The 25,803-nt window shown below is 38.6% G+C and overlaps 1 protein-coding gene across 1 annotated transcript in view; it reads right to left on the bottom strand.

The window, feature by feature from the left end:
- The window catches only part of LOC137255705 (UPF0415 protein C7orf25 homolog), a 196,102-nt gene that overhangs the window by 54,432 nt on the left and 115,867 nt on the right, over positions 1–25,803 (bottom strand). The window contains exon 4 of the mRNA XM_067793195.1: positions 821–2,098. Within this exon, the coding sequence (XP_067649296.1) occupies positions 821–2,098 (1,278 nt within the window). The remainder of the gene's footprint in view (positions 1–820; positions 2,099–25,803) is intronic.

The following is a 25,803-nucleotide window of genomic DNA, read 5'->3' as shown; positions in this document are numbered from 1 at the left end:
TGTGACATTATTAAAACAATTCCAAGCCTATTGTAAAGCTACATAATCCGTGGGTATTAAACTATCATATCTCTCAGCAAAGGTGATGGATGCACTCACATTTATTAAATATTGTGAAATAATTTGAGAAAAATAATCAGATTTGTCATTAAATGGCAAGATAGTCTGTAACTGAACACATTTCAGGTTTCTGATAACTTATCCTTTTTTTCTATTTGTACAAGACAAAAAACACCATAAACATGCTGAACAGTTTCCTCAATGTAGGAATCAAACCCATTGTTTCAATACGATGAGAGAATGCTTTACCTACAAGGCTAACACCACTGTCCTTTGCAGTAACAGACTCTTCAGACTTTTCTAGGCAAGTTCATGGTTTGGGTGGAAACAGAAAGCAGAATTTTACCTTTTTAAGAACTACAAAACTTCCCATCAGTTTGTGCACTGATTTCTATCATCTTCGGGGTTTGTTGGCATGGCAACAGATTGTAAGAAAGAACAAGTGAAGAACATCACTTTTCAAAAACTCCAACAGGCCTTGGAGCACGCTAACCGGGTTGGTTGGCATGGCAAAAGATTACAGGAAAGAACACAAGAAGAAAAAGAAAGGAAGAAAGAAAGTTCACTGTTCATAAACATGACTGGGGCCTATGGTTTCTTTCTTAAGCAGGGTTGCATCAGAAGGAAAGAAAAAAAGGATACGAAAAGAAAGCTTACCTTTCATAAACTCCAACAGACCAGGAAGCACTGGTATACATGTCCAGCTGGGTTTGTTGCCATGGCAACATATTATAAGAAAGAATTAGAACAGGAAGCTTACCTTTCATAAAGTCCAGGAGATCGGGTAGCACCGGTTTCTCCCTCTCTTCTGCTGCCTGCATCGTGAGGATGTTCTCTGTGAACACATAGTTACAGTTGCCATGGGTGACAGCAGACACCAGAGTGATGAGGGTGGTTATGTCCAGGTTCACTCTGAAGATGCTGTTGATGATATGGGTGCTCCTGTCTTGGATGCCAGCTGGAAGGACTGGGAGGACCCCCAGCAACTCTGACATCAACAACATGTAGTTCGAGCTACAGGAAGACTTGGAGGATGCTGGACGTTTGGAAGGAATGCATGCAGCAGAGTCCGCCTGATTGTCACAGGAGATGGATCCAGAGGCTGGAATAACAGGAGAGTCAGTTGGAGAGTGAGAGGTAGCATCCATGGTAGATCCACATGGGAGATCAGTCGGAGAATTGTTTCTGTTACTACCAAGGTCTTTCTTGGTTCTTGAGCTTCTTGAGCCTTCATGAACTTCAGCAGATTGCTTGCACTGCAAGCCATGGTTTACATCTAGATGTTCACCAACACTGGTACTTTCAGAAATGCAGTGTCTTTCTTGAGCAGAGCATAAATCTTCTCTAATGTTTAGTGTCAGATCTGAAGAACTTGAAAGACAATGGGTATCAATGTTATGATGCAGTGGTTTTGAAACACTGAGGTCATGCAAGGCAGAGTCAACTTGACATTCTCCTGGAACAGAATCTCCAACAGTCGGCACAAGTGAACATTTGGCACCAACCATTCCTCTCACACCACCTTCTAAATCATGTGCTTCTAGGCTAATCACATCCCCTGAGCTATTAACAGCAGATTCAGGAACAAAACTTTCATTATTATTTTCACATTTTGATCCAGATTCGGCATGTAATGAATCATGCTGTTTAGTACTGAAGGAAGCTGAGAGAAACTCACTAGCACTCATAATCCTAGAGCTGAAATCCTCCTCAACCTCCTCAACATCTGCCCTGCCCAATTCAGGTCCAGTTCCAGGTCCACTGAACTCTACTTCTCCATCCTCTTGTCCACCTTCCTCCTCCTCCTCCTCCTCTTGAAGATGCATTAGCTTCTGTTTGACTCTACCATCGACTGGAACCTGATGCCCCAGCACCTGTATTCCACTGTCCTGGAGCACCAAAGACATGGGGATGGTGACATTGTTGTAGAAGACGAAGTAGACTTCAGGAGTGGTGAAATTACGAGGATGTTTCTCAGCACTGTCCAGATAATCATCTGCTTGTCGTAGCAGGTCACGTTCTCCAAACTGGCCTTGACCTATGGGAAACAATCATGACTTCAATAAATACTTCATGGGTGGTCTATGCCAAATATCTATGCATCTTTTTAATGGAACTAGTTTCTTTTTTTCATAGTGAATTACAACAAACCTGGCAACAGGGCCATAGAGTCACTTACAGTGGTCTCATACTGAAGTCAGCATTATCATCAGCGAAAATCAAACCTGTGTCTTCAGTGTGACATGTGAACACTTTAGCCGCTAGGCTACCCCACCACCTCCAGAAGGTAAGAGGTGGAACCTGGTCTCATACTGTAATCAGAATTATCACAGGTATACATCTCACTGGATGGTGAATGGAATGGATGTTAATAATTTAATCAGGATCTGTTGAGTAAAGCTTCTTTAGACATGGCACATCTGGCCCGGGGTGCCCATTTGTCTAAAGTGACACAATTTGCCACGCTCTTAGACTCATCCTTTGGAGATGTCAGAAACCTATAAATCCTGGTTCACCATAACTAGAATATTTTAAGACCTTGAACTTAACTCACTCAACCACTCACTCACTGTCAATGATGAAAGGCATGCATCATGAGTGACACACACATTCAGAAATCATTCATCCACACTGAGAGAGTGAGTGAGTGAGTGAGTGAGTGAGTGAGTGAGTGAGTGAGTGAGTGAGTGAGTGAGTGAGTGAGTGAGTGAGTGAGTGAGTGAGTGAGGTGAAAGTGAGGTTTTACCATGCTTTTACAGATCTACCAACAATTTCCCAGCAGGGGACACCTGAAGTGCACTTTAATTATTTTACCCAGGTGAGTAATGAGTGTGACCTATGAACATGCTAACCACAAGGCTGCCTGCTCTACAGCCTCCAGCAAGGTAAGTAGGCACTTGGTTTCTCAGTGACTGATCAAGTGGTCAGTTACATAGTATGAAACAACATGTCCACTTGAACATCCAGTTCAGCAGTGAGTCCAACTCTCTATAAGACTAGAACATGGACACACACTTTCATGGATGCTAACTGGTCCCAGCTCTCTTGTCTGGTATTACAATCGCTAGAAGACATTGTGATCTTGGCCTCAGTTGTACTGACACACAATCAACCAAGTGTCACCCACCTGGACCCACCTGGAGCTTTCACATGAAACTGTCTTTTCTCAGTACATTTATCAGATTTCTACACCATACTACAGTCTACACAGAACACATAGTTTTCCCTGCTATCAAAATCTTTCTCATTCATGTTTGAACAATGTCAACATTCTTCTGCTGTGTCAGATTTGATTCCTGTATGACTTTAATGAAAGTAACCCTGTCAATTTTGGGACCCTGTTTTTTTGGCAAGAAATATAAAGATAATTTTTTTTCAACATGTTATGATCACGTCCATATTTCCTTTCTGGCCTAAGAGCTTGAAATACAATAGTAAGCAGTAGGGATATGGTGATGTGTGTCAGCCATGACAGCCAGTCTGGACACCTGATCCTGTTAGTTGTGACTTACAGTAAGTGCAGGTTACTGAAGACCATTTATAAGCTGGATCTTCTATAGATTTGCATGTGTTTGTGATTGCTGTTTCCAGGGTAACGCAATACCCTCACATGAGCTGCTGTCATCACTTTGAGATAGTGCTAAAAATAGCTTGCTCGTGATCACTGTACCAATAGTTTTTAAATTTTGACAGCCAGTATATTACCTAGTCACTAGCCCGCAAATAATTTACAAGCCGTAAATATGGATGTAGAAACTGACCAAAATATTACAAAAATAGATGAGAAGAAAATATTGTCGGCATGACATGGGTTTCATCATTAAGCTGCTAACATAATGAACATTTTCATCGTGTCATAATACCAGGTGATTGAAAAATGTATTGTTGCTTGAACAAGTTGGAGAAAGTGAAATATTTACAAAATGACCCCATGAATTTAACTAACCACTGCCGGGTCGAGGGTGAATGACTGGAGATTTACTGGCTTGACTTGATTTTTACTAGCCACAGGCTACGGGGCCAGCGGCTGTTTCTCGTACTGCCCATGAATCGGTCAGAATCACACAATGGTCTGCTTTTAGTGGAGATGTCTTCGCATCATGCAAACGTTTTTCTTCACTTACATTCACATCTGTGAATAATAAACCTGCACAAGACTCTTGGCAGCAGTCTACCAAGTTATCTAACCAGGTAAACACCGTGTGATTCTAGCCTCATGTATTTGCGACAAAAAAAACCCATGTTCTCCTAACTAGCAATTACTCGGCAATTGGATCAATGAGATTGGCCATGTCTGAAGCCCTGTAAACACAATGAAACCATTTGGGCCGACTGTCCCGTGCCGGGCGAGAGCTGATCGAAGCAATCAAATAAACCTCCAGTGTATCAATACCACGTTTATTACCTGGCATCCATTACCAGATTGGTCAATGTGTAAGTGATTACTCTCCGTCAGCCCACGATTCACACTTTGATGCTGTAATCGGGGGGAATTATAGTGATGCATTTGGTAAATACAGTTGAGACAGGCCATTCATGACACATCCTGACCAAGTTTAAACATCAGTGTGGAAACTTGTCAGTTAGTAAGCATAATTTAAGATGCGCAAAGAGATATTTCAGATAGTAATGAATGTGAATGTTGATAACAGCACATTGCTGAATGGGTGATATGGGGCATTATCATCAACACAGTCACTAAGTAAGAGTGAGTGAGAGTGAGAAAGAAAGAGAGAAAGTGAGAGTGAGATCTCTGGTTATCCCCAGACACAGTTTTGTGATCATTCAGCATGTCATATCTGTTGAAAACTGTTAACATCTTGATAGCCATTTGAAACAGTTCCATTCAACAAATCAAAATATCTATCTGTCATATTATTTATTTATTCGGATCAATGCAAATTGATATCACAATCTTAGGTCAGTATTTGGTTGAACATACCAACTAAATTCTTGATCAACCTTTTCAAGATTCAAGGAATTGTTTCCCAAAGTTCTCCTCACAATCAAATGGTTCTTACATAAGCAAACCCCGTGGTGGATGGGTGCATTTGTGTACACAGTGCGTGCATATGTGTGTGGATGTATGCGAGTATCATGCTGCTTTTAGTATTAATTCAGCATTTTTCAAAAATGTGACACCAGAAATGGGCTTCACACACAGTATCTAAGTGGAAAATGGAACCTGCGTCTCCAGCATGACAAGCGAACACTTTAACCACTAGGCTACCCCTCTCGCCACCCCATAACTCATAGGTACATGGGTACTAACATCTTACTGTTGTCAACTATCTTCACTTGTCATGCCTAACATCAAGAATCACTTCCAGACTTCCTAAAAGCTAAAAGTTACTCACAGAGTCTCAAAAAACAAACAAAAATCTTAGAGAGAGAGAGAGAGAGAGAGAAAAGGGGGGAGGGGGGAAGAGAGAAATATTAGATGATAATATTTGAAAACAATATTATTCATATTATCTTCTGAAATCATTAACTGCCAAAGGTTACGTTTTCGGTATATTCAAACAATGAGCTGCATGCACAGGTGTCACATTAATGCTAACATAGTCACATATAACACAAGGCTCCAGGTGTCTGACATGGTCTTAAACAGGGGCAAGACAGAGACAAATTCATCCCAAAATTGCCAACTCCTAGCGGATAAAAGTAAAAGCTTCCCTCACCAACATCAAAGCGTGTCAGCGGTGTAATGACAATTTGATGTTATGAAACAAATATCTCCGCCTTCCTTTCATCTCGAGGTAAGACGACTCATTCAGGAGGTTTTATGTATACGTAGATTATGCCGATGGTAATCAACTGTTGACAACATGGTCGCTGTCATACTTCCTCTTTCCTTTGACAAATATTTAGACAGATTTATTCGACATCGCAGATGTAATTAACAAAAGAAATGATTTGTACTTAGCTTATAAATGATGAAAGGGTTAGAATCCATGGAATGTGAGAAACAGAAAGTGGTAATATCTAAAAAATATACGTTTTCACAAATCTGTGATTACATAATGCCATTTAGAAAGTGTGATCATCCCGCTGAAGACACAGGTTTGATTCCTGACATAGGTACAATGTGTGAAGCCCATTTCTGGTGTCCCCCCCTGTGATATTGCTGGAATATTACTAAAAGCATATATTCAGTTTTAAGTCCAGTTGCTGGTCATCACAATAAAATGACCTTGAAGCTGGGCACATAACATCAATGCTGTGATATTGCTGAAATATTGCTACAGGTGGCGTAAAACCTAACTCACTCACTCACTCATGCCTGAACAGACTCACGAGTGGATTAAAGGTGAAATCACGCAGACAAGCACAGTAACACCATGATGAGTGTCACGATATGACAACAAACCAGGATATATTTGAGCGAGTAAGTTTGTTATAGGGCAACTTAAAGACACTTTGAATGACATCATGGCATGTTTAGGAAGCCTCCAGGTGCCAATGTCTACCATCTAAAATAAAAATGACCAGTATGTGTCTGTTTGCTTTTGTTTGTTTGTGTATAATACCATATTTAGCAATAGCCAAGGTTTACGAAGGAAACTTCTCTGAATGAATCAGGTGCTGTTTTACAAAACAACCTTACTGCTAAAACTACCTTAAGTGTGTGTTAAGGTATGGCAGTTACGGTCACCTTAGTGCTAAAACTACCTTAAGTGTGTGTTAAGGTATGGCAGTTACGGTCACCTTACTGCTAAAACTACCTTAAGTGTGTGTTAAGGTATGGCAGTTACAGTAACCTTAGTGCTAAAACTACCTTAAGTGTGTGCTAAGGTATGGTAGTTACGGTCACCTTAGTGCTAAAACTACCTTAAGTGTGTGCTAAGGTATGGCAGTTACGGTCACCTTAGTGCTAAAACTACCTTAAGTGTGTGTTAAGGTATGGCAGTTACGGTCACCTTAGTGCTAAAACTACCTTAAGTGTGTGTTAAGGTATGGCAGTTACGGTCACCTTAGTGCTAAAACTACCTTAAGTGTGTGTTAAGGTATGGCAGTTACGGTCACCTTAGTGCTAAAACTACCTTAAGTGTGTGTTAAGGTATGGCAGTTACGGTCACCTTAGTGCTAAAACTACCTTAAGTGTGTGTTAAGGTATGGCAGTTACGGTCACCTTAGTGCTAAAACTACCTTAAGTCTGTGTTAAGGTATGGCGGTTACAATCACCTTAGTGCTTGATCACTTTGTACAACAGCACCCTGTTGAATACAAGAGCAATCATTAAACAAAATAAGCTAGCATCACTTTTCAGATTTTCCTGTTCAGGTTGTTATTGCAGATAAGTCCGAAGAAAAAACTTGTGGTTATCTGTTTTTGTTTTATGTTTGCTTATAGCATTAGTTTACAAATAGCTTATGCAAATTTCATATCCAATGTAACATGATGCAACTTGCTTCTTGAAAGAGATGACGAATACATCATGAACGTTAAGTTCCCACTGTCTTCAAGAAATATTCAATTTGTGTTTGAATATGAGGAAATGTGATTGACTGTTTGGACGCTTGGTCATTGTGACCAATCTTCGATTATTTCAATTAATTGAAACACCACCATTTTAAAAAGTTTAAAATTTTAAAATTTTTAAAGTTGGAAAGTACAATATTGTCAGACATAATGGATAGAATAAGAAAAGTTGTTATATATAATGCTTGTCAATAGCAAACAATGGAGGCTTGAAAATCCAAATCTGGTCTTGACAATCCAGTGATTGACACTATCAGCATTCCACCAGTCAGGAGCAGCTGTACTTCAGCACTAAGACAGCTCTGCACAATGACACTATTATTCTTCTGACTGCTAACAGTTACTCCATTTATATATCAAAACCAGTTTCAAACCGTCAAGTTCAAAAACACTTTCAAAAGAAAGTAAGTGCATACAGAGAACTGATGAGTTAGATGATCCTAAACCCTGACTCAGATACCCTTATGCAGAGAAAGTGAACATCCTCACTAGCACAGCTCTTCTCAGATTTTACAAAGAAATCCTTAATTCAATTAATATTCCTTACAGAGCAATCTGCTGAACAAAACAATATATTTCCACAATTCCCATTAAACTGGAACAAATCACTAGATAATATCATTCATGTCAAGATTTTTTCAAAATTTCACAGAAATTGTGTGTTTTGGGAGCTGGTCAACAACAAGCAAAAACAAATTAAGTCATCCTGTGGGAATATTCAAACAAATTGAACAAGGAAAGACCATTTTTTAAACATGAAACATCTCTGATCATGAGAAATCCTTAACAGGCACCTTCCTTGACTCCCAAGACTCTGAGAGCAAGTTTGCAGAGGATGTTTAAGGTTACAAGTGTCTCCCTGATGCACGGGGCCATCAATTCTTTGCACAGTGTTATAAGGTTTTTCACAAAGTTCAAAGCAACATCAATGAAATCTCTATGGTTGACAAGAAATGAAAAAAAAAAGTGTATTTCATGAAATGAGAAATTATATTTGCCACGAACAGATTACAACATTGATTGAAATCGAAAAAGGTGTTTGCAATTTACTGATGAGTATTTGAGAACTTGACAAACCATGTGTCAATACTGGGATGAATATTACCCTAGTTTTTCATATCTATTTCCTGCCAATAATGAAAAATAACAAAAGTGGTGATTAGAAGCTATGTTAGCAACGAAAAGTGAATTCCAAGATGGAGGCTGTCCATTAGCTGAAAGAAGAAACAAAATGGACAGGTCTCCTTGAGCATATCTTCAGGTTAATCTTACTGACAGCTCTAATGGATGATTTAATTCTGGAAAGGAAATAAGAATGGATTTTCGTACTGGTGTTACAGTGTAGATTGCCCTTTTTGGGAACTACCTTTCAGCAATGACAGTTGAAGGATATACCTAACAATGTTGTATACGAATACAGAAGAACTTTCAGGTGTGAATTAAGCCAATTTAATGTAAGCCTGACAGGTTGCAAAGCTTTACATTTAGATAGTTTTGAGGGTTTGTGTAAACTTTTTAGCAACAATCATGAGTAAGTTATTACCTTAGCCTTAATTTTATGATAGTAACTATGCCTCTGACACTGCAAACACACACATCTTTTTTAGTACAATTTACAAAAAATGCTAACAAACATGAATGAAAAACGCTAATATTTGAAATGCTTATCAAAGACATGTCCGAGTCCAAATCCATTGCATGTCTTCTACAGCAGAATGGCTAAATCACACCTTCCCGCCTGCTACATTGATAATGCAGTATGATCTCGAAAATGGAAATGCCTGTGCATTGGCCAAGGTCTCATGCACGTTCTCAGCAAGGGCATCAATGTTACAGAAATGATCTTAAAAAATGCCTGACTGAGCTTAACTAAACCAGAACATGCTCTTGGACTCCTCGAAGAAGGGAATTCACAGACATCTGTTGTAAGGCATTGTCAACCATTCAGCCATAAGCTGTCTTGTCAGTAGATATCAACAAACAGGAAATATTGCAGACTGACCTCAAAAAGGTCAACTTCCATTTAAAACGGACAAACAGAGCCAACAAATTTCACAGACACACCTCCGAGATTACAGCTATACAGGAGACAGTATGTAAAAAGACAAGTCTGGACCAGATGATCCAGTGATCAACAACATGGGCATCGATCTCCGCAGTTGGGATACAACAACATGTGGTCAACCAAGTCAACAAGCCTGACCACCCGATCCCATTAGTCACCTCTTATTACAAGCATAGGTTACTGAAGATCAGTTCTAAGCTGAGTCTTCACAGGTCAGTCTGTGGAATCACTCACAGTAATACTTAGCAAAGAAGTGGTTTCTGACTGAGACTTGAATGTGTCGATGGTTGGTGAATTCTTTATGGCGGGAAGGACATTATTCCAAAGTATGGGTGCTGGTACACCGATAGCCTTTTCATCAAAGAGTTTCAGTTTAGTTCTTGTAACAGACAGAGGATGAAGGTAGTCTGGCCAGAGGTTTGTGGATGCCTTGTGATCTAAGATCAGTTCACTGATATATGCTGGAGCTAGGAAGGTTATGACAGCTATAGGCAAGACTTAACATACTGATGTGGATCCAGGTGGCAGCCAGTGAAGGCCTGTCGAAACTGGGATGATGTATGACCGTTTGGCCAGTCTGGAGACAGTTCTTGCTGCAGTGTTTTGGATTTTCTGAATGCGTGCAAGGAGCTCATGGTTCATGCCACAGAGAAGACTGTTACAGTAATCTAGTCGGGACATGACTCAGATGTGAATCAGAGTTCTGTTAGCGGGAGTAGCTAGCAGATAACAAATGTTCATAATGGCCAGTAGGTGGAAGTAGCAAGTTATACACTGGTAGTCCATGTTTGCATCCATATAGTGAGGCAGGAGTTAATGAGTACACCAACATTCTTCACGCAAGAGGAAATCCTTATATCAGAGTCAACAACAGTCATTTCAGTACAGTCGAAGGGGCTGTTTCAACCCCATGAATATAGTTTTAATCTTTGACGTCCATGCCTTTGCATATTGAGTGCAAAGGGTTGTAAAGGTAAGAGAAATCAATAGATGCTGGGTTTTGAAACAGTCCATCATTTATGGGGTTGGGGGTTGGAGGGGTAGGCTGGACCTGTACACATTAGGGGAAAGCAAGATGCCACTGAACCTGAGATGCTTGTAGACGGCTTGCCATTGACATTCATGTCAATGTTGGCTCTGATGTTGTCTACCTTGTTAAGAAAGTAGTAAGAGAATGATTTTGCTATGTCCAAGTCACTCTTGGCAGAGGGTAACTTAGGTTCACCTGACCAAGTAAGGCCTCTATAAACCTGTGACACAATGATGGTTAGTTTGACTTTAGTAACAGCATGGTGAATGCTTTACCAATGCATGTGTCAGACAGAGAGGCCTCTTTTGCAGTGAGATAAGTTTCAGTTTTAAGCATGCTTCTCAGCACAGTTATGATTTTTATGGTGTACCCTGACTGATCTGGGTTTGTACACTGGGCCCTGCTGCATAGGTGTAGTGTAGTGCAGAACCAAGTGGGAGGACTAGCAGTAACTGAGAGGTCGGAAAGCATGGTGTCAACTTTAGCTGTGGCATTGACAAATTATGTAGTGAAAAAAGTCCCCCACAATTTTGTAAGAAGTATTTTCACTGCAAAATAGCTTGAGAACACCTTTGAATTACTTTGCATATCACTGAATAATCCTTTGCTACAGTTTTTGTATATGTTTTTTTTGTGAAGCACATGTCACACTAGGAGAACTGTTTATTCAAACTTGTTGGGTATTTCTGTGAAATATCTTGCAAGAAATATATGCATCTAAACATAAGCGTAAGTATAAATGTTCGAAAAGGATTTAGTGTAAGTTTATTGGTAGAAGGTTCTACATGTTCTAAATGTGTAATTTGGAGGAGGATTTACATCAAGCTTCTGTATTTTATACAGCTTGTCCCTGTCAAATGAACAAACAACAGGAACTGTAAAGTGAAGATGATATGTCAACACAGTCAGTGTTTACACAATTAAAGAAGTGTCACTTTCACAAGTGTATTAATATACGTTGATGCTCATGATGCTGATCACTGGATTGTGTAATCCAGACTCAATTATTTACAGAAAGCAGTCACACAAGTGTATTAAATATGTAAAGAACATGAAATGACTGAGTACACTATCACGGTCTGATTGTTTTTCTGCTACAAGTGGCAGTGAGACGTTTGAGGGGAATAAACACGTTTCATTAGCAATCTCACTGCACAGTTATGTGGATGAAATTCTAATGCCTGAAGTCGTTCCTTTGCTGAGCTGTCAACACCATTTGATACGCAATTTGTTGATGTCATCATACACAAACAACAGTTGAAGGATATACCGAAAAATGTTACCAAATGTCACACATTAATGTCATCAGTTGTATACAATGTGTTACGCATGTGTATTTTCTGTATATTGTGTTATTAATTAAGTAACAATTATTATTGGGTCACAATGTTTAGTGTTTTGAATAATAACTATGATGGGTCACATTTCGTATAGTAGATGGTCAGAATTTTTTACATTTTGGGGCATTCCACATGAGTGGCGATGTTCGTTTATGCTCAAACTTTCGGGAAACAACTGAATATATGTATAAAGGCTAGTTGCTGTGTTGTGACGGACACATTCATATTCACTGGAGTATCATCATCCATTGCTGTCAACGCTTCATCTTCATAGTCGCCGTCAGACTTCTCGCTGTGTTATATTCTGCATAGCTGTTTCTCTCTCGCACTAAGACTTTGGTGACCCATTGCCTTAGATTTTGTCTCACTTGTATTGTATTTGAAATCAATATTGTGAAATTGACTGGTGACTTTGTATAACTTGCTCTCTGCTTATTAATAATAAAAACATTTGAATGTTTTAGACTTGTCTTTGTTCTGTTTTGTTGGTTCACAGGGGGTTTCTTGTATCATTTTTCACGGCAAATTCTTAACTGTAACAAATGTCATTTGAAGGATATACAGAACAATGTCATAAACATGTCACATGTTAATAAAATGCCAATAGATGGATATAAATATGTTTGTGCTCATGATGCTGATCACTGGATTGTCTAATCCACACTCAATTATTTACAAACATTGATATTGAATATTGTGGAGACTATGTTGAGCATATCAATCTCCATGAGTATTGGGTGGTCTGCCAGTCTATGAAAAGGCTCCTACCCCAGTGGCACAAAGCGATGCCAGCCCAATAATGAGTCGCTGTAGTGACTGAGTGAATGAATGAGTGAGTATTAATAGGGTTTCCTGGTTCTTTTAACTCAAACAACATGACAATATTGTAACGGCCACAATATTTCCGAGTCCCGTGCAGGATTCGAACTACAGACGTTCACATGACCAAAGAGGTAAACAAGGTAAGGATGTCATCTGTGTGTGGGTTGACTCCACACCCTGCAGCAATATTAAAACAGAATCATTTGATCAGTTACACTGTGGACATTTCTTATCACACGCCATGTCAAATGATGTTCCAGAAAAGTTCCAACTGAAAACATATCATCTTCTTTCAGGGCATAGAATATTACGTTCACACTTTTTAACCCACAATATGTCGTCATTCGTTCCTTTGATGTAATGAAGCTGGAATATTGCTGAGTAGGGCATTAAACAAACAGGCAACCCATACACCATATGTTATAATGATACACGAAAATTAGTAACCCATATGCACAAAATTTTTAACATGGCTGCCATGGGATTAAAGCAGAGACCAAAGGGAATTCTCAGACCTCTCCTCCAAATGAAGGACAAGAAGTGTGGAGAACTACAGCATCTTCCTGCTGTTTCCACACTGGCTTAGTGCACTGCACTGAATGTTGGGAGAGGTATTTGAACCTCTAAGGTTTCTACTGAAAGGATTACCTCATATTCTCCACCTTAGTATTTCTATGGCATCAGCTCCACATGCAAACAGTTTATGTAAATGTTTTTTCACTCATAATGTAATTTTGGATTCAACAGAAAATAAGGTCTTGAAAAACTATTTTTATTGCATGTTCTTTAACTACCAGGCAGATGATTGGAAATTCAAATCGCTTGAGGAAAGGAATGATTTTGTGAATCTATTCAGGATTCTGGTCACCATGACCTAATGAATAGTTAATACATTTTGTCAATACTGAGAAAAATAGTCCTGATTATCTGCTGCAACAGAATCCATTAAGTGAAAAAAGGTGAAACAGTTGTGAGATGTACATGACTGAATTACCGAAAATAATGACACCAGGTGTTTGTGGACAGGAAGCATGTCACACTGTATTCCAATGACATGATAGCAATTTACAATTTTGTTGAAATTTGAAAAAAGTAGGTGAGTTCTGAATTCCTTCAATTAAATCATGAAATGAAAAATTTCTAACACCCATAAAAGTCTAAGTGTCAAGTTTATCCTATCAATTAGATTCCCGAAGGGTAAGAAAATCATGTTCATATGTACATATTCTATGTGAAGGGTATCCCATTTCTGTTTTCCAGTAGATTCTTGGTCAAAAGATTCACAAGATGGTCTTCCTGTTGTTGGTAAAGAGGCGAGCTGGCTAAAGTGTCAGGCTAGTGATTCAGCGAGCATGAGGCAAGGTGGGCGTGCTGGCTAAAGTGTCAGGCTAGTGATTCAGCGAGCATGAGGTGACTGAGCCCACCTGTGACAAGGCGTAAAAACCATGGAGTCAACTGTTTCAGTGTTGTCAGAACCCCTACTGTGCAGTACACAAGTCTGTGCATGTAAAAGAACTCGGGAATCCATTGGTATATGACCAGATGGTGGCCACATGAATACATGCAAACACCTAGTTGTGGGTACAGAAAAGTGCAGTAAACTTGGACAATGTGCTGTGACTGTGTGTCCCAGTCCACACAGCTGTGAATGGGTACCTCACAAGGATGGGAAAGCCACATTAACTTGGTGCGCTTAGTGGCTGCAAGAGTTGTATGATCCTCAACAAGTTGAGATCAGTAATTGTGTTGTTTGAGACTGACACACCCACACACCCACATCCCCCCCCCCCCCCAACACACACACACAAAATAAAAAATAGATCACAGGTTTGTTTTGACCAGTTGAGATTCTTGGACAAGAGACTTACATGTCTGTCTTCCTGTCAGGATTCAAGACTATGTGCAATATTGCACCAGATTTGAATCTATGGCTGTATTGTGCATAAATCATCAATATGTAAATTTACTCAATGTGCACACTGTTTTCCTATTCATACCTCAATAAGAGGAAAAACACACAAAGTAAGTTGCTTACAACTTCTGGTCAGTAAAGGTCTTAAAGGTCAGCTGAGGTCAGTAAGCAGGGGACAGAAGCACTCTGGATACAGCACACAAGTGTGAACATCATCATCTGGTCATTTAACATGGTCAGCAGGCTACGTGACCACCAGCTGACTGACCAACTGGCCACCACATGTTGTGCCAACTCAATAAGCACACCTGTTTCCCTCTGAGTACCCAGAGATCATTAAAGGACCTGGCCACCATCAAGTTACAAGTGGCCTATACAGTAATTGGCTTCACATCCATATCACTAACAGATGCCAGTGCCAATTTAAGGAAATTAGTCTTGTGGGAAATCAGGATATAAAAACTAGAACTTTTTTGTTAAATATTAGTGTTGTGGAGAGGTAATTTAATATTCCTTAAGTCAGGATCTCGGTACATGAGCACTTAGTATAAACATTCAATTCTTTGCAGAAAGCATTTCCAGTAAATTGGTATTTGGCACAAGTGGAAACTGAATACAGACATAAGATAATTTTGTCAGTTTAACATTTTCAATGCTTGGACAAAGACCATAATTAATTATATAAATATAGAAGGACATTTTGTCATGGCCTCCCACTATGTAAATGTGGGAAGCACATTTCAGGTGTCCCTTGCACTGATGTTGCTGTAATATTGCTAAAAGCGATGTAAAACTAAACTCATGTACTCTACTGTGTAACCTTTAGAACTTGCTACTAACATGAAAAAAAACCCCAAACATTTCTCTCTACATTATTTCACAATCTGTAAACTTCCTGTCTCTTGATAACAAGTGTGAAGTCACACATGGTCATTAACTTTGTACATGAAGCAGCTGATTTTGAGGAAATACAGACTTATCATGGTGATTTCATTCCTCCTGTGGGGTGGAGGGGTGGCCTATGGGGTGGAGGGGTGGCTTAGTAGTTAAAGCATATGCTTGTCATGCCCAAAGGTCCCTGTTTGATTCCCTACATGAGTGTAATGTCTGAACCCCATTTCTGGCATCCGCCTGACATTGCTGGAATATTGCTGAAAGTGGCGTAAAACTACACTCACTCACTCACTCATTCTTCATATAATAACTTTAAAGTCCAGTTGCAGGCCATCAAACTCAAATGACCTTAAAGATCACATATACCCTAGTAGGGTACAAATACAAAATCACTTGCTGACATTGTTATGAATGAAACCCCACCATTAAAACTACTCATTTCGACCTTTAATTAACTTTAATCAACCTTTTCGTCAACAGTGCGCAATTCTCAGCTGCAAACGAAATTTCAACCAATCAGAGCGGCGCGTATCCGTGACGTAATTGTAGGTATACAAATGAGGGTCTGGGCAGTATTCATCTACATTTCAGAGGTTAAACTATTTCGTTTGCAGGTTTGTACAAACCTGAAATCCCGAAAGCTGTTGAGAAAAATGAAAGCTACATGTTCTCACAATCTACTATCATTTAGTTTTGTCTCCTGCTTTGCCTAGTTTTCGAGTTACAACCCTTGTTTTCATAGACGATTCTGTCAAAATCACTTGGTGTCGCTAGGTTGTAATCCGTGTTAGGTGGTATAAACCTACACGTTATTTGTTATCATTCACTTGATGCTCAGTTAATGAATTTATAACAGGTATAATTAGTGGTGATGCCACTTAGATTACCCGACAAAGGCCCCCATTTGGCATTTCTTGTGTCTGGATCGATCAAAGGATTAACCGATAACAGGCTGATTGATTAATTAGTTTTATGCAGATTTAAACGGGGGATTTGTCAAAAGGTAGTGTTTATGTATGTACATTTACTAATCTATATTGAATACACTCTGTCGTGTCTGTGTCTATGTACAAACAACACCCTTCTTTCAAAGGATTAACCACCAATACATTGACTGATTGCTCATTATTGGCTAACTAAATAACTTTTTAAAAAGAATAACATACATTATGCAATTAGTTGCCAGGTGTGCTATCTTGGGTAAACAATGAAACTATATATACAGCAATGTGAAAAACCAGAAACGATACATCACGTTTTCATATATTGGACTCTTAAAAGACACATCACTTGGGAAATCTACAGATGAATAATATATCACTCGTTTTTGTGGATATTGACATTCCTCGAACAAGGTAATAGCCTGACGTTGCTCCAATAACTTTAATTTTAATATTTGCAGTTTTGTTTTTATTAAGTTGTCGTAGCTTTCAACAGAATCATTGTTTCCGTTGTGAAGTGTAATGATGCAGACAACATACACTTGGGCGTGCATGCAAATTATGATTCATACAGGAAAACTATGAAATGTCTACATATTACATTCCTGTTACACATTTGCAGATCGCTCCTTTTTACTAAGTTTCAAAATGCATACAAGTATGATTATAAAGTAATTAGGATTATGAGACCAAGTATAAAGACGTATATTGACAAGTGTCTACATACTGGTGAGTGAACGTTACAAACCAAGTAAATTTAGCAAGTGAAGAAATTTATCGCGCAGTATTTTCACTTCGACCCAACCTCGCTTAGGTTATGTTACAGGTTGTGTCATGCAAACTCCTTTTGGTAATGATTCAAATACATATTTATGTACTTTTGATTTTCTAACTTGATGAAAACAAACCATAATCTCATTAATTCAAATGGATTTGACTTCACGATTTTCAAAAATGGCGGCGCCCTGTCTGAGGATGAATGCTATTTAAGTTTGTTTTCACTGACTTGCAAAATCAAAATATACTTTTCACTGGTAGTAAAATATGTATTTTGTTGATGGACATTAGGATTTTACATGACATTGCTTATAACATAACAATTTCACTCTTGGAAGCGGTCAATATAAGGGGTCAATATAATATTACTTACGATAATGTTGTCACTTCGACCACAACCTCGTTTCAGAGGAAGAAAGCGTTATAGCCATCCAAAATCCTTTTGGTCAGCAATGTGTAGCAAGTAGTCTTGATTTTATAAACCCGATGAAACTTGAACTCCATTTTCTATCCTGGAAGCGTGGTAGGGGGGGACGAACTATTCGATTTAGTATATACCACAGTCTTTCACAACGCTCACTTCGCACACACTAACAACCAATGTAAGCACAAACTACGGGGTCCGGTGGAAATCTGTGCATAGTGACACCGTCACTCCCGACCCCAAGGAACAACTGACGGCAACACAACAATTCGGCGTGTCTTTGGTGATGTCGAGAAATCAGCAAAATGACGAGGTTTCCACACATTTTCTATACATTTAACTGGAAATCGTTCTTTCTATGACGTCACTGTAGGGCTCTGGCGACAGAGTTACGTAACCTGTTTCCGGTTTTGTTTGTGGCGAGAGAGAAGCAGACGGCTTTTTAACAACTTTTGAGCGTTTGGTATTAATTAACTACAAGTTGTTTTTTTTTAAAAATGGTGTTCCGGTTATGACTAACCAGAGGTCTTTCATATGCAATGATAAAAAGAGTACCAAAAAATTGAGTTTAGTTGTTCTTTAAACTGGACACATATCAATCGATTGTTTATCTACTACAGCCTTCAAACATATGAAGCTTTTCTCACCAGTTAACAAAAACGTTACAGTTAAATGTGCTGAGTCTTTCACACTTACCCTGAAACAAATATACCCAATACAGTCTATGTGAAATATGTGGCAAGTCTCAAAAACAAAGAAAGTCTTTGAGCTCCTTTTTAATATTTCATGCAGCACTCACCTTCTTTTTTGGTAAAAAGACTCAACACCGTAAAATGTGTTGACCGATTGATTCAACACTAATAATAATACCACCTTACCCAACACTGTTTTAAGATTTAGTTGACAAATAATGTAACACTGTTTTACTCAATACTGTAACACAATTTTACTGATTTACTCAATACTGTAACACTATTTTCTGATTTATTCAACAGTTTTACTGATCAATTCAACACTGTTTCACTTATTTATTCAACCCTGATTTACTCAACCTTGTTTTACTGATATACCCAACCCCATTTTACTGATTTACTCAAAACTGATCTAATCAAACCTTGTTTTACTGATTTACTCAACACTGCTGACATGATCCTGCCACTGGTTTGACCCTGACATGTCTATTACAGTCTTCTTCCTGGCACAACTCCAAACAAGCAAAACACAATAACAGACTTCCACTCAGTCAACAGCGGGAGCAATACTTTGGTAACAACCCCAGAACATTCCCACAAGAAGACAATGTCAGAACTCTTCACAAGAGGTATAGGACTTTTAGGTGAAATAATCTCCTGCTACGGCTCCCTTGCGAGATGCTTCTATTTCTGTGACGCTCCACAGGTGCTCTGGAGCCAGGGTTCTGGGGAGTCTGGAGCAGGGACTGACGTCTTCAAACACTGACATAGCACCAAGATTAGAAGACTCATAGGACAACCCCATGGGACTTTCAGAAAATTTAATTACTTTTATGAAATTTTGTAAGGTGCTGGGGAGCTGACATATTGATGTGCTTGATCTGTTCTTTATTGCATTTTCTTTCCAGTACAGGAATATGCATTCAGAATAATGGGCAAAAAGGTCTTGTGGACAGAACTGAAAGTGAATGTTTGTTCTTATGTGTTTGTGAGAGAGGAGCATGAATGTAATTAAGCAGGGAAATATACGATTGTCTCCTGGAGTTCATTCTTCCATTGCTGGTGAAACATTCATAGATCGATGATCATTTTGTGGGATGCTTGGTTGATACATCAACATGGAGATAGGCTGTGATAAGATAGAGTGAGTTTAGACTTACACCTCACTCAGCAATATTCCAGCTATGGACCAATGGCAGTCTGCAAACAATCAAGTCTGATCACCATCTACTGTACACACACGAGATACGATGACACATGTCAAGCACCTTACTCAGTGAGCCTGACTGACCACCCGATCCCACTAGTCACCACTTATGAAAAGCATGGGTTACCGTAGATCAATTCTAACCCAAATCTTTACATTCAACAATCTTCTAGGTAAAATGTAGTGCTACTAAAGGTGTTTAGGATGGGGCTGTGATATGAAAATTGTGGTAGTTCCAACCTTATTCGTCTTAATGACATATACCCACTCACATCAGTTCAGTGTCATAAAGTACTGAAAGATGATGAACATATTGAATGTGTGTTGTTCTCTTTCTTAAATTTATTCTTTGGTTTGTTTGTTATTTAACATTACACTTATCAGTATCCCAAGTCTATGAGAGCAGTCTGGACTAGACAATCCAGTGACTGACCAGATAATCATCAATCTTGGATATGAAGACATGCATCAACCAAGTCAGCAAGTCTGACCACCTGATGCATTTCGTCAATCCAATTCTGTTTCACTAAAGAGATTATAATTCGAGTGTTGTGAACACCAAAAACATGATACATTAGGAATATAGATTGCATTACTCCTGTAACACAAGAACATGAAAATATTGAGCTTCCCATGTCAGTCTGTAGCAGAAAGTCTAGATGTCTAGATGTTCCCAAAAATTAAGATATTCTCCTGATAGCATTTCATGATAATATACACTGCATATATTCATATTAGGCAATTTCAAAAAAAAAAATTCAGAAAAATATAACAGGTCTGCAAAGCTGTAAAATCTGAAAAATCATGACCATGTGTACACTGTTTAAGCAACTGTCTGTTTGTGAATTTGTGAAATGTGGAAGGTATTACTTTGGCTGTGATCCCTGACCAGCCGCATCAGTAATCAATTATTATTGGTCCCTTGAATGGCAGATTTTCCAAGAAACATTGCTGAGGGATGTGACTTCACATTCTGAGTATACCATGCTTGCAGTCAGAAGCAACTAATGGGATCAGATGGTCAGACTTGCTAACTTGGTTGACACACCATCGTATCCCAGTTGCGTAAATTGATGCTCATTTTGATGATCACTGGATTATCTGGTCGAAACTCAAATATTTACAGACAGCAAGACTGTTAGGCTAAAATTTTGCCCCAGAAATGAACTTTCTTACTTAAAAATATACATCTAATAACATTAGGTCAAATGGTAGCACCGAAAAATTCAGTGATGAGAAATCTAGACTTGCACAATGTTTCTAGATTTGAATGGATTCATTTTACAATTTGACGTTTAGGGTCTGGTAGACATACTATTGTCAATAACCCTATATCTTGGTCAACCCCTCGATAAACATCTGGGTTGAGCAAATCCTGCCCTGCAGCTAACACAGAGAAGTTCTCCATCACACTGTATCAGACAGCAGCTTCTCACAGGGGCACACAATAATGCCTTGAGTGAAGATTTTATAAAGCCAATTAGTTTATACAGCTTCGTGCCATGTCTCCAACACTTCAAGGACACGCACCAGCTTAAAGATGCTTGCGTGCACCAAATCAACCTGCATAATGTTCTGAGAAGGACTAAAAACATGAGCACCTAAAGGCTGTTGGTAATGATATTGGAGCTGAAGCAATATAGAAGAAACACATTTACCCAATGTCTTCTTTCCGTGTGATTATGTCACAAGTACTGGTGCAATGACTCAGGCATTTAATGACGGACATAAGTAATGGTGTGGATTCCACAAAAACACCCTGTTTTACTGCTTTAAGTGGCATAGTTTCGTGTGTTCAATTTTTAATATTGAACTGTAACTATATTTTGTACAAGGACTAATTTATCAGTGTTCATATGATATTAAAGATGATGGCAATTTGGTCGTGAGGGGTTGGATAAGGAGTTTGGTTTGTTGTTTAATGCTGCACTTATCGGTAATCCATATATGGCAGCACTCTGTAAATAGTCAAGTCTTGACAGACAATTCAGTGGTCAACAGCATGAGCTTCAATTCTGGATAAGGGAGAAAAAGGGGATATGGATATTTCTTTCAAAATCTTTTCACATTTTGTATAAAAATTTGTTCACTAGTTTAATGAACACGATGAGACCAAATGTGCTGTTATTCTTTGAGTGGTATTGTGTTGTTTAAAAAAAATCAATACATTTACAATGTATCAGTTTTGCATTTGATTATTTTGTTGATATATTGCCTTCTTTCAATTCATTTCTAGAACTTGGTTTGGAACTGGTTTCCAGCAACTTATGCTTGTTGCCAGGGACGACAACCCGCTGCTCATGCTGCTGATCACTGGTCTGCCTGGTGCAGACTCGAGTATTTACAGACCTATGCCATATAGTTGGAACAATCCTGAGTGAGGCGTTAAAGAAACAAAGAAACAATGCATACAGTACTAGGTGCACATTTCTGCTCCGATGTCACTACGACATCCTGCTTGTCATGTAACTCAGACTTCCAACATGTCCGTCCGGTGCCGCATGGTACCATGAAGTCCCCTACAGTGACAGACCTAACTGACACAAGCTACATTAGCCACACAAGCGCAGTGTGAAATCTGTCAAAGCAAGACGCCTGAACAATGCCTGCTCCCACCTACAGCCCTCTTCCTTTCCCAGATCTGACAGATCCACAAATTTAGCCCCGAGCGGCTGGTGATGTTTCTGTTAGAGGAATGTTTTCAAATACACCAAAGTTGAAATGGTCTGAATTTTAAATTGAAAATTGAAATTGGAAAAGTTAAACACAGAGATTTTGTTGGCTCCTTCATCACTGTTCAAGCCTGAAGGCAATTTTCGATGAAGACAGTCTTGGAATTGGCAAGACTTTTTTAAATAATTATTCTAGAGTTCACATACAGCCTAAAGGTTAGAGAGACCCCTTAGAATTCATTGCCTGACATTACAGAGACCTTGGATTTAAATAACCTCTTGAGAAATTCTATAGATTTATGGTGTATAACACATTTTACACTCAATACAAATAAAAGGTGATTGAATGTAGTTTTATGTCACAATCAGAAATGTCATAGTGACATCAGGGGTGGAACAGAGGCAGTGGGGCAGGTTGTGGTTTAGTCATGCTGAAGACCCCAGTTCCTTTCCCCACATAGATACAATGTGTGAAGCCAATTTCTGGTGTCTATTCCTTCAGATTAGAAATTAACATTCTTTCTCTCTAACCCTCATCTGATTCCAGACAAGGTTTTCTTACACCACTGAGAAAACATATATTAATCCTACTGTTACTGTACTACGTTGTCAGATATTAGTGAGCCTCCAGGTCTGTCACGTGGATGGGCAGTTATTTTCAGTTGAGTCTTGACACACAATATCGCAGTAGATGGTAAATTAATGGCAAAATTGATAGGAAACATTACAGATAAAAGATGGCTGCTAATGGTAGATCTCTGCGAAAGAGTTTAATCCAGATTGTATTACAATGTTGACTGATTTGGTGCTATGTATAGGTGCATAATGGTTGGTGCTTTCTGTCTCCACTCAAACAACACTGAATGTCGGATGAGCAGTCCAATCTGTTTGTGTTCAGGTTCAAGGAAATGAGTGCTAATGCTGGTTGAAAGCCATCCTGGTGGTCAACACTACCTGGAGGCAGACAACTTCCTGTCGGCCATATTTGAAAGTCAATGTGAGTAAAATGGAGTCCTTTGTCTCTTCATTCAGTTAAGAGCTCTGAAATCAAGTCTAACATCATACTGTACCACCAAGACTGAAAATTATTATTTAGTGCCTTTCGTGAACAGTTACCTCTTGTCACTGATTCAAGACTGAAAATTATTATTTAGTGCCCTTCATGAACAGTTACCTCTTGTCACTGATTCAAGACTGAAAATTATTATTTAGTGCCCTTCGTGAACAGTTACCTCTTGTCACTGATTCAAGACTGAAAATTATTATTTAGTGCCCTTCATGAACAGTTACCTCTTGTCACTGATTCAAGACTGAAAATTATTATTTAGTGCCCTTCATGAACAGTTACCTCTTGTCACTGATTCAAGACTGAAAATTATTATTTAGTGCCCTTCGTGAACAGTTACCTCTTGTCACTGATTCAAGACTGATTCGTTTTTCATGACTATGTCTCAGCTCTACGCTTGATTTTGTGGGTATAATTAATGGTTCAAAGGTTTCTGTAATGATATTCCTTTCCTGATACCTCAAAACACAATGTGTGACCTCCTGTACGAATAGTAAGAGTCATGTTATGTTCAACTGATCTTATTAGAGCTGTCTTTAAAAAAAATGCCATCTTCAAATGAAACATTGAAACACAAAAACAATTGTTTGCAGAAGTTTTAAATGCAACTTTCCTACTTGGTAAACTATCCAGTGAATAGTTTTTTTTCTGAGAAGCACAAAGCATCAGGAAAACATCAAAAACCTTTAAAACTCTGAAATATCAAAGACAGTGCTGAGTTCTCAAGCTGATAGATTTCACACATAAATATGTCAGGGGGTTCAAACTCTTCAATTTCATTGTTTATCTCAGCAAGCTCAATTGTAGAGCTGAAATGTTTCCACAGTAACTGTCACATCTAAAGATCAGCCACAGATATCAGAAGGTCTTCACAATTATCAATTTTCTGCTTGGTCAACGTACATGATCTAACAGTTGGAACTGCTAAAAATCCTTCTCTCTCTAAAGTCAAACCTAATGCTGGGTTGTTTGAAGATCTGAGGTTAAAGGTCAAAAGAATTAATTTCACTATTTCTTCTAGCTATCTTGGGACGAGAAATTAAATTTAATTAGGATCTATTGATTTGTAGCACTTCCCTTCTTTAGTTGATACTGAATTTATATTGTGAAAGTATCTCGCGTGTTGATTTGAAGCTTTTTACCTCCGTATCACTTTTTAGAACAGAAAATAACTGTTTGTCGTTAGGAGGGACTGCAATTTGTTTCATGATTTTCAACATTTTCTGTTATGATTTTCAGATTTTATGCAGATCAATTATATAATAGTCAAAATTAAATATACTTAATTTAATAAAAATTTCCTTAGCTGAGTAAATGTTTTTTTCTCATTTGTTATGGAGGTGTTTGGCTGATTGTTATGTAAGTGTATCCATGAAGGTTCAGGTTAGAACTGGGATTCACAAACCTATGATTGTCATAAGAGGTGACGAACAGGATCATTTGGTCAGTCTTGCTAACTTGGTTGACACAAATGCATAGATAGATGCTCAAATGTTGATCACTGGATTGTCTGGTTCAGATTATTTAAAGATAACCATCCTATAGCTGGAATAATTTTGAGTGGTGTGTTAAACAACAAACAAACAAGGCATTCAGTCCTGGATGCATATTTCTGCTCCAATGTCACTCCGACTCAGTGTGAAGAACGCACTCCATGAAAAAAAACATCCAAAGTGCCCAAAGAGAGTCAGATGAGAGTCCCACATTGCATGTACTTACCCACAGGGATATGAGTGGTAGTGTTGGCTGTAAGTATGTTCCTGACCAAGGTAAGGTCAAGATTAGCTGGAGGCAGACAATTTCCTGTCGGCCATATTGGAAAGTCAATCGGGTCAAAATGATGTGATTGTTCCTACATGTTGACAAAAGGTCAACCACGATGAACATGAGTATGATCAATCTTAACACTTTCCTTCACTCAATATGAGCTCATCAGAAGGTGATTCAGTTAAGGAAAAATAAGGTAGTGGTCTGGGGGCATAATGGAAACAAAATAAATGCAAAATTCAAGAGATTAATAGATACCTGACCTATCAAGGAGATTATCGTGCAAAGTGAAAAATTGTTAGATATGAAATTGTGCTACGTTCTGATTACATCATATACAGTGACAAGGCTTAGGCATTGCCCCACCCACAAACTTCTGAAGAAAGATCGAGTCGTTACATTTATATGCAAAGATATTCAAGAAAACATGAATAAATGCATGTAATTTACGTTGAATGTCAAAATTATGTAACCAGTTCATTAGTGTTAAATACCATGACTGTAAAGAACAAAGAACATTTTAAAAGGTGTGACTTGTTGTAACATTGCATGTAACTATCTTGTGAGATTCTCACGTGACACAGAAACGTGGACTCGTCAAACGAAGTAGAAATGCCAGTGTTAATGTCAGTGTATATATCACAGTTACTTA

Source organism: Haliotis asinina, chromosome 11, assembly GCF_037392515.1.
Source record: "Haliotis asinina isolate JCU_RB_2024 chromosome 11, JCU_Hal_asi_v2, whole genome shotgun sequence".
Classification (NCBI taxonomy): Eukaryota; Metazoa; Mollusca; class Gastropoda; order Lepetellida; family Haliotidae; genus Haliotis; species Haliotis asinina.
This window is presented reverse-complemented; position numbering and strand designations above follow the sequence as displayed.